General features: G+C 32.0%; 1 protein-coding gene across 1 annotated transcript; it reads right to left on the reverse strand.

Annotated features, from left to right (window-relative positions):
• Positions 1 to 301: 301 nt before the first annotated feature.
• On the reverse strand, positions 302 to 2873 carry LOC123699930. The gene is made up of 5 exons (XM_045646979.1): positions 2867 to 2873; positions 2620 to 2770; positions 1631 to 1789; positions 1230 to 1324; positions 302 to 789 (listed from the first exon to the last, which is right to left on the reverse strand). The coding sequence occupies exons 1-5, from the start codon at positions 2871 to 2873 to the stop codon at positions 614 to 616; spliced, it is 588 nt and encodes a 195-aa protein (XP_045502935.1). The 3' UTR covers positions 302 to 613.
• Between the last annotated feature and the right edge of the window lie 8685 nt (positions 2874 to 11558).

Consider the following 11558-nt stretch of genomic DNA (forward strand, 5'->3'; position numbering starts at 1 on the left):
TATTCTTGAAACAATATTATTGTTTCATAAATTTAATTGTTATTCGCATTCCGCTGTGCAGCTGCAAACTATAGATTGTGTTTGTTGTGCTTTTAAGGGAATTGTTCGGAATACATTTTTATATTATTCGTGATCTCCAGACAAAATTTAATAAAATTTTAATTGTTATTGATAGTTCGGGGACTAGACGACATCAACGACGATAAATGTAAATCTTGAGACATTTCAAATGTTTTTATTAAGAAGCGTATTTAAAAATATTATCAGGGTAATTATGTTTTTCAGTAAAATACAGTTTTACAAATAATCGTTTACTCGTTGTAAGCGGCCTGTAATTAACAATTAACGAGCGAATTTTTCGCATCAAGAACGCTCTCATAAACATGTTACATTAAATGAAAACTTTTATTGCGCGATTTTATTATAAAAATTAATAAATAAAGTTTTTCAATTTATACGTTGACTGCGGATATATGTATTTTTTTATTCCTTTCCTTTTCAATAATAAATTAAAATAAATACTTATTATTAACAAAATTTGTATAAAATACTTCCGTGAACTGTAATTTGAACAATACAAATGAGTATATAACTTCCAACATGTATTTATGGATTACGCATGAGCTTTGGTTCTGCTGTGGTGCGTCTTAAACTTTAATTTCACAGTGGAAGGATTATTTATTTCAAAGTCTTTTATATATTTCTCTGCTCTTGGAATGAGATCCTTTTGTCTCGTGGGTCTGGTCTTCAGTTCCTCCTGACAGGGTCCTCGGTAGGCTATCATCCATTCTGAAAGAAAGTATGATTGCAGTCTTCTATTTTAAGGTGGCATATATAATTGTGTGATTTAAAAATCTATTGTTTCTCAGTTATTATGTATTAAGAGGTTCCTAACAAACAAGAAGAGGATAATAACACAAGTAATATATGTTTAAGGAGACATAGTACCAAAAATTACAGTATTCTAAAAACTTCCGCCAAATATACATTAGGTTCACGTAATGATGTCCCTGAAATTTAATTAAATATTCGCTTCGTAGGATTCGAGACTGTAAAATCCTCTTAATGTTCAGGGATCTAGGTTTTGCAATCGGATGTTTTATTTTTCCTTTGCAATATTACCTTTTTATTGAAGTTAGGATTTCTAGCCATTCTTCGAAACTGTGCTTACAATTATTATTATCTTGTAATAAAATCAAATGTACCAAAAAATATTTGAAAATACTTACTCTCACGCCCCGTACAATCTTGATTCAGTAACTCGCAGTAGTTCTCAAAAGTTTTGTGTGTGTAGTTCTTCCCTCTACCGCAAATTTGCCCAAACCTGATAAAAACCAGGATATTAGCTTTGATGTGGACACTTCTGGAGCAAGTGGTCGCCACCGGCTTCACGTGTGCGGTGAGTCTATACAAAATATATGAAAAAATGTGTTCAGTGGCTGTCGCTGGCCACCGGTTTCTGTGTTCGGTGGCCTGTTTGTGCTGATTCTTAATCTTATGTGTCAAAACTTGACCACTTTTAGAAACAAGTCGTATAAAATTTCGACACCAAATACTTTCGATCCATCGAACGAAGCTATAATAGATTCGCCACACTTAAACCACATAAAAACTTATTCTAATGACTAACTTGTAGAACATATCATGGCACTCCTCTCCACACGCGAGCCCCGGCTCCGTGGAGCCCGAGGGCGTCTGCGTGAGCACCCAGTCGCCGTCCGCCCAGTACGGCTCGTACCCATAGTTGGGGTTGTACTTCTCTTTGCTTTTCTCTTGGAGGAAGGTTAAACTGAAACAATTTATATAATAGAGGTTGAAAGTTCAACATTTCTTTAATCGTTTGTGTATACGTAGTCTACTACTTACTTGAACTGTCAAGATTAGTATGTTACAACTTTATGAAGTGTATTACGTGTATAAAATGTTTTTCGTTGAAATTGGAATGTGTATGCTTTTGAGGAACCTATCTCAATCAACTTTATCTTTCGTTAAACTTTACGTTAACAACCAAAAACTATATAATTATCTATATTACTACTAAATCCGTATGTACTGAAAAGCAAAAATCTTTTAAAGGATTGTTCACTAGATCTATTTCTAATATTTTTGTAATCTCTGACCTCATATGATCACACAAATTACAATCGTTTACGCTCTTCGGATTTGCTTTGCGAACTATTGAAGTGACAACAACGGAGTCTAATTATAATACGATAATTACCATATCTTCTGCTCTACCTCATTCCATTCCTCATTCATTGAATTAATTAACAAAATATAATCTATGATGGAACAGTTTTAATTATGTCAACATCAATGCTACAATACGTATGTGTAATATAAGATTTTGAAGTTTTGATTCTGAGAAAGATTTTCTTTGAAATTATAGTTTGAATTTATAAAATTCGTCTGACATATTATCAGGGGGTATAAAACCCAAACCTACTATAATTAACTATGCAACAGACAATGATAAGCTTATTAAGAGCTTAATAAATTGAGTTATACTTAATTAATGGAGCTTTTTATGTGTGGGAGTGATGCTACTGAGCTCGTGTGTATATCTGATTGTGAATGAATGTGTGTATTATGTGTATAACTAATAAAACTCCTACTTACTCATGATTCCGTCTATACACAGCTATGGGGTACCATCTAAACCTGTTCGCATCAAAAACGCAAGCTTTCACAAATCTTCCCGAACCCAGCGAGCACTGCACTGCGGATGAATTTAAATTTTTAATTTCCACTTTGTTGCTACGATCATACGCTACAAAGATATATTTTAAATCGGACAAATATTATTTATTGCTCGCTCAAGTGCCAGTATATGAATGTAAATTTCAAGTTATCGGAAATTCATTACCATCCATTCAACTTTTGATGCTGTTTTAAAGAATAATGTTTTGTTAAACGTTGTTCTTGATATTTTTATTTCTAGTTACTGTAATTGAAACTTTTAAAGAGTTATTTGAATTTATGAATAATCACACCCATATAACTTAGAATTCTATGTATTGGTTTAAATCTCTAAATTAATAATGAATTATTTTACGTAGTTATACATACTACCCCTTAAGCTTCCTTCTAAAAAAATACCTACATACCTAGTAACTTTATTATAATCTGTATTATTAACCGAAAGTATAAACACATTGTTATTACTTTTTAGTAAGAGCCATTAAGATAACTTATTATATAACTTACTTATCAAATAAATTGTAATCACTAAAACCATCCATAACAAGGTCTTAAAATTTGTATCATTATGTATATTGATCATAGTTAGAGTTAACCTCCATTATCATTTAGTTATTTATAAAATATTTTCTTCAAATCATGTAAATCCTCCGTGTACTATATAAGATATGCTCTCCGTGTATTATAATATTCTAAAAACTACGCAAGAATCATAAAAACTAAATGGAAATAGCATAACCATAACCAAAGTCTAAAATGAAATTTTGCAATTATAAGTACTAGAACCTTAACGATTTCTTCAAATTTATCCGCAGTACCTACTACTTTCAATTGCAAGTCTTGGGTTGCAAATTGTATGACGAGAAAGTTAAAACTATGAAACGTATTAAAATTTAATAATCTCACTTTGAAAGCAAAAGGCTACTCTTCGAGCTCTTTCTTCAGCTATAAAACCATTTCGTGAAACTTAATAGCTGTGCAATTAAATGTTACATTTTTCAATATAACATTCCTAATTCAGTTATGTCTTCATTAATCCATGTAATACTTATGTAACTCAATTATTTTGGAATTCATATTTAAATAAAGAAATTATATTTTCATGCCCTTGCTCTGAATTATGTATAGGTTAGCGGAAATGTATGTAATCCGTCATTGTATACAATTCCTAGTAAATGTATGTATCTAATTCCTAAAATCGCACGGAAATGTGTGAAATAAATTATTTTATACTTACACATTATAAAATAATTTACAATAAAACAGGTCAAGGTGGATTAATTTTAACTTTTATATTTTATATGAATAATTAAAAAAATCAAAGTAAGAAGTACGTGTGCCCATTTCATTAAAGACTTTATAACATAAAGACTTGGAGTCTTTATGTTATAGGCGACCTATAAAATATTTTTTCTAAAACTTTATTCCATTAACCTAACTCTAATGCACTGGTATTTAAATATTTGCTCGCTTTGAAAGCGTTTCTACACTCAAACGTCATGACTTTACTTATTGACTTTCACATATTATTATTATATAAATGTAAATAGGAATTTAAATTCAATTTTAAAGTTTCATATTTGGTTTATGTGTTCTAGAAAGTGACTAGTACCTGCATAGCTACTTAATTTTGCATTGATAAGAGATAAGACGACGGGAACGAGGCTTTTTAAGGCATCACTTCATCCGATTCAGTGCTATGATTTAGCCGCGAGAGCGTGACAGACAGATTGTCACATTTATTAATTTTTTAACAACATAATATATAATATAATACTTTGTAAACAAGAGTATTATACAACTCTTCAAGTATTATTATATGCGATTATAGGTAATATAAGTTTGCTATTGTCTCAGAAGGTTGCGCCATGAATAAATCATTGCATTGTGATAAACCAACTGCATGTGTACATCACTAAGGTACCTACATCACAATAACTATAACAAACGAATCATTCAATGTATTAATTTTAATACATTGAATGATTCGTTTTCTATTGTTATTTACTTTCATATTAATATTAATAATGAATGAACCGTGAAAGAAATTCCGTCAAAATCGATCCAGTCTTTTCAGATATTAATTGGCAGAAAAGAAAGTTTGACAAACAAATAATATCGCTTCATACCAAAAGTGATTCATAAAAAATGCGCAATTCATTTACTCGACAATATTTTGTTATTATAATATAAAAAAATTAATAAACATAACTCTACATGTTCTTCAAATAAAATAAATACACGTGAAGGTTGAGTTTCTAAATAAAATAGTTAGCAATCGCAGAAATTCAGTCAGTGCCTACGAGTTTTACATGTTACATAAATTAATAAAAAATACCAACAATACATTTTTAACAAATAAACAAATATAATACATGGTTTATTATGTAGACATAAAAATTTATAAATATGTATAAGCAAAATCAGTCAGTTAATTGTTATTACATCTTCTACGATGGTAGTACCAGCTGGGTGGTAGTGATCATCATTGAAAGCATGATGAATAATTCATGGAATACCTGAAAACTGAATGCCAAAATGACATATTCATTTAATACACTGAATAATAAATATATAAGTATATTATAATAAAGTTTTTTAATTTTTATCATTGCCAATATACCATAAAAAACATACATTTCATACTTACCAGGGCATCTCTAGAGCACATCTTTATTGGCTTTGAAATTTATAGAAAATAAAGTGGCTAAAGAATCGAAGTGATAAATTATTATTATAACGTAGGTAGTCAAGTGTCAGAGAGCCGATAATTAGCCCGCAGCCCGCTGGGGAGAGAGGGGGGGGGGGGGGGGATATAGACGGCATTTCAGCCCATTGTGGCCGCAATGAGTTTGCAATCTCTTGATTATTAGAATAATTTATTGATGATAAATTGACCTTCATTTTGAGTCCACAGTATAATTTGATAATAGGGAATTTTAATTTCGTGGAAACTCTATTTATTTATTCTCTTGTAATTTTTAAGATTTTTATGAATAGTCATAACACCTAAAGGTTGTACTTTGTAAAATATTTTATAAAAAAAAACTGAATAAACCGATAAAATCCGGCAATAAATTCTATTGTTTCTTTCGAAAGTGCCTACAAAATACCGAATAGTACGAGATCCGGCTGCAGGATTAGTGCGTTCATCGGTTTTTTGCTGAAAACCGAATTTTTATGTATATTTATAATTAGGAGAATATATATCGACTAGGTTGCCAGTCAAAATTTGGCCGCAAGCATGTTTAATTAAAATTTTTCTAATCGATTTTTGGGAAAAAAATTCGTTCACATGTTTTTTGAATAAAATGTAGTCTACATCACGGCAAATGATATAAAGATTCAAAAAAATCACGGTTGCCGCTTTTCACCTGGCCGCAACATCTTGGCAGCCTGGTGCAAACAGGTATGATTTCGATTCATTTTTACGTTCATAACGTACATTTATGAATCATATATCAAATTAAAGCTAATTTTTTTCTATTTATTATCATATATGGTTGCCTAATTAAATCCGGCCGCAAATAAGGGTTGCCGGCTGTTAAAAATTATAAATATTTACGCCTATTAGTACACCGACGCATTCGCGTGCGGCAGCGAAATAACGAGAAAAAGAGAGGATCGGCTGTTAATTATATTAAATCAATATTACTTTTTAAATTTGTCATTTTGAAAAGGACGACATATTTTCTTTCACTCAACCTTAAATATTCAACATCTTTAACAGCCGGCAACCCTTATTTGCGGCCGGATTTAATTAGGCAACCATATATGATAATAAATAGAAAAAAATTAGCTTTAATTTGATATATGATTCATAAATGTACGTTATGAACGTAAAAATGAATCGAAATTATACCTGTTTGCACCAGGCTGCCAAGATGTTGCGGCCAGGTGAAAAGCGGCAACCGTGATTTTTTTGAATCTTTATATCATTTGCCGTGATGTAGACTACATTTTATTCAAAAAACAAGTGAACGAATTTTTTTCCCAAAAATCGATTAGAAAAATTTTAATTAAACATGCTTGCGGCCAAATTTTGACTGGCAACCTAGTCGATATATATTCTCCTAATTATAAATATACATAAAAAGAATGCGTCGGTGTACTAATAGGCGTAAATATATATAATTTTTAACAGCCGGCAACCCTTATTTGCGGCCGGATTTAATTAGGCAACCATATATGATAATAAATAGAAAAAAATTAGCTTTAATTTGATATATGATTCATAAATGTACGTTATGAACGTAAAAATGAATCGAAATCATACCTGTCTGCACCAGGCTGCCAAGATGTTGCGGCCAGGTGAAAAGCGGCAACCGTGATTTTTTTGAATCTTTATATCATTTGCCGTGATGAAGACTACATTTTATTCAAAAAAACAAGTGAACGAATTTTTTTCCCAAAAATCGATTAGAAAAATTTTAATTAAACATGCTTGCGGCCAAATTTTGACTGGCAACCTAGTCGATATATATTCTCCTAATTATAAGTATACATAAAAATTCGGTTTTCAGCAAAAAACCGATGAGCGCACTAATCCTGCAGCCGGATCTTAGACTAGAACTGTCCTGTAAAATAATTAGTAAAACTAATTTAATTGTATATAAAATGTAGGTATAATTTATACAGCGTAGCATGTGCAAGCCGTGTACGCGCCACGTAGCAAACTACAGTATTGCCACTTATAGAATCGGATTAACATTACGGATAAAATAGCAGCGTTAACTACACATTTACAAGTAAGCTTGTAGTTATTTGGAGCTTTGGGAAGATAAGAAAAAGGATCCTATTTCTCGCAAAAATCCAATCGAACATTCGAGACCTTTGGATAGGTACCTACGGAACGCTGTGATGCATAACAATATGTTGAAATTTGAAAGTATCTACTAGTATCGTCACCCGGCATGTGAACATACGTACTTATTAATCATAAGTACTACATATTAAATATTTTTATTAATCGTATAAGCATAATGATAACTGAGTATCTACAGTTACATATTATTTTATTTTATTTTAATATTATTAGTTTAAACACCACTAGCTTTTCTGTCCGCAACTTCGCCCGCTTTGTCTAAAACTTAATAAATTATATACTAAAACCACCTAAAACCTTCCTCGAGAATCACTCTATTCAAAAAAACGGATCAAAATCCTATGCGTAGTTTTAAAGTTTTAAGCATTACTACTTGTAAAAGCGTAAAAAATGTTAAGCTAAAATTGCTAAGCTCCTCGGTTAGACTGAACATATATCACTGTGCATCAGAACAGACGTGTGGACGTCAGCGTGATGGCCAGTGACGTCACTTTCCTCTGCGGAATAAGTATAGGTATCATGTGGGAACATTTCTCATTGCCATTTTGTTAGAAAAGGAACAATGAAAGGAGAGGTGATTAGAGATAAATAAAATAATATACGCTAGATGTCACTAACCGAATGATAAAGGTCAATTAATTGTAAGTTTCAATACCTTTGAAACTGTGGACTGTTCGTTAGATTCTCGAGATAAATTTAAATTTCATGAGCCAGATTGAAGGTTTATTATGAAAATGAAAGAGATAGTAAATGTATATAGGAATTTCACATTCATATTGTTACTGATAAAAACTTTATAGGTGCTCTAAGGTAAATTTCGAATTCCCTGTCGATAAGGGTTTACGCAAGTTCCTCAGTTCCTCACCCTGTCAATCAGTCGTTAATATGTCTTTTTTTATTAGTATCTAATACACGACTGAACTTTTCTTCCGAAAAAGCGAAAATATTAGGCTCTACCATGACTCTACATTTAATTTTTCAACATTCTTAAAAATATCATAGACGGTAGACCACACCTAGTCCAATAAAAATATTTGAACATACACAGGACAATTTGTCAAAGAAAACTCTCCGCTTTATATAAAGGTAAGTGTACACTATGCAGTACAACAAAGACAGTAATAATTATAACCTTTATAAGTGAGTTGAGGCATTAGCGCTTATCACCGCTGACCGCCCTCGCCTGCCATTTGTCTAGCCTCTCCCTCGCTATTTATAGCGTGACCACTTGACACTACACATCGTTGGCTCCGTGCATAAAACGTATAGGATGTAGGTATAAGGAAAATTCCTTCTGAAATGCATTTTTAGTAGAAATTTCTTCTTTTCTTGTGTTATAGTACTTGGAAGATTATTTAATAATTAAGTTCATTTTATAGGTATCACTTTGAGCTATAATAAATTGTAGGAAGGAATAGGTATCTACATAGTATCAAAAGAAATAAAAAAATCAAACTCAAAATCATTCTCTCGATCCATTTTTCATATTATAATGAAAAATCATATAATACTAATTACTGTTCTCTAGTAATCAGCGATTCATTGACAAATGCAAACACAGAAGCTCAATAACAGAGCTAGTGCATTATTTGAAAGCCTACAATTCAAAAGCAAATTACAATAACCCAACAAAAGCGCGGCCAGTTCACATATCGGTGTTATACACAATTACATCGAACATCCACAACTCAGGCTCTAAGCCCTCAGATCTGCGAACAAAACGATTTCACCCTGCACGCGCAGGCCTCACCACAAAACCAACTTTATTGCAACAGTGTAAAGTCCAATTGCGTGTGCCTCAGCCATAATCCGTTAGCGCAAATAGAGGAGTCGCAAGTTGTAAGGGTCGGAGATCAGGTGTCGCCATCACCTGGCAGCTGGCTAGTTAGTTGTAACTTGCGAAATTGTATTAAACTTGTCAGTATGCGTCCGCTTTAGTCGTGGAGTTCCACTATTTGTTCTGATTTAGCTTTATCTGCAGTTCGGCCTTTTAACTCAAGTGGATCGAGTTTCAGTCAAGTTTGCTTCAAGTCTAATTTATTCGTGACTCAATGAAATTGAATTCAACCGTAGTTATAGAAATGATGGCATTTGGGCTTGGTATATTTTCTTCAAGTGCACCTCAACAAGCCTCAAGTAATTTTCTCTATCTCGTATCTTAACAGTTATAAGATTACATACCTATTTTAGGATTTTATTTAAATGAAATTCTATAATAAATATTAGATTTTAAACATTAAATATCAAAAGAAAAATTTAAAGTAAAACGGTGCATAGTGACTTCAAAGCAAAAAAAAATTATTTCACAAACATCTAGCAAACTCATCCTAGCTCACAATAAATATAATAGCTTTCTACTTATGAAATATTTTTTGAATCGGTCCCATAATTTTTAAGTTCAGATTTTAACGGATATAATAATTAATAAAAACAACCGACTTCAAAAACGGAAAAGTAAGAAATAAAAAAGATTTGATATTATTAATTACTACATATTATTTTTATGTGCTATTTACTAAAAAGGTTTGATGTCGGTGCATGGGCTTAATACTAAGTGCTTAGTGTTTGGCACCGACTTCAAACCTATTTAATAAATAGCACATAAAAATAATATGTAGTAATTAATAATATCAAATCTTTTTTATTTCTTACTTTTCCGTTTTTGAAGTCGGTTGTTTTTAACGCAGTTATTTTTATTTAATACTTTTTAGTGTATTTTTCAACACGAATCAAACGAGCCCAAACTCGATAAAGTTGAGTCAATATATTACTGAGTTCCTATGGCCACCTTCCGATTCCATCATCAGATCAGCTCCATGTCATGATAATGTTTCATCGCTATCCAATTTACATTCGTATACAAAATTTCAGCTCAATCGGTTACCGGGAAGTGAATCAAAGTTACTTGCTACATTGAAATTAAGTCATCGAGTACAGACAAAAATGCTCATAAAATAAAAACTACTAGGCCTAGCCGAATAAAATTTTTATGGGACCAATTCGACACCATCCCTGGCCAGAACAGATCGGCTGATACAAAGAGTACAGAATGCGTGTGCACGCTACTGCTACACTATTCCACCACGTAGTCATGTCACACCGTTCTTAAATAAGCAGGGAGTTCTTAAGCTTAAAGCAAGACGCCAACTACATCTGGCCTGTCTCATGTTTGGAATTGCCAAGACCCGTATGCCCATATATCTGTACGAAAGGCTCAGCTGGACAACGAGTAGTCGAGATGTTGCATGCAGAAGCTGTGCTCAGCCACTTATCATTCCTCAACATAGTACTTCCACTTTTAGAGGCAGCTTCCGCTATGCAGCATCGAAAATATGGAATGACTTGCCGCCACCGATTAGGTTATTGTTAAACATTAATACATTCAAAAAACATCTTAAGAACTACTTAATCGATGAACAGCGAAGGTTAGATTAATGTCCAATGCTTATTTTTTCGTTTTTGTTTTTTCTTACTATTTATTTTATCTTTTAGTATGGGTCAATCCTATCTATATTTATTTTATAGAACTTTTTATTTTTATATTTATGTGGGTACGTTTTTCACGATATAATATATGTGTATGTAATATTATGTTTATCACATTATTTTTAATTTATTATTATTATTGCGTCGTTTCATATCCGTGAGTCGAAACTAGGTTCTAGTTGAAAACCAGCGCTAGGCTCATGCCTGGCACAAGCTGAACTAGGTCCTTTTTGGCGGTACTGCGGGCACAATTTGTTTTAATATTTTTTTTTTCTCTTTTCTTGTTAAATTTTTTGTGTTATTTGTATGTATTCTTTTCTTTATTGTCTACTTTTTGATGTGTCACGCTGTGTTGTCAAATAAATGTTTTTATTTCTTATTTATTATTTCTTATCCCGCATCGAACAAAAAAAGAATCACGTAAATCGGTTCAGAAACTTCGGAGTAATCGGTGTACATACATAAAAAAAAAAAAAAAAATATACCGGCCGAATTGATAACCTCCTCCTTTTTTTTGAAGTCGGTTAATAATGATATACAATGCTAC

This window comes from Colias croceus, chromosome 18 (genome assembly GCF_905220415.1).
Source record: "Colias croceus chromosome 18, ilColCroc2.1".
Taxonomy (NCBI): Eukaryota; Metazoa; Arthropoda; class Insecta; order Lepidoptera; family Pieridae; genus Colias; species Colias croceus.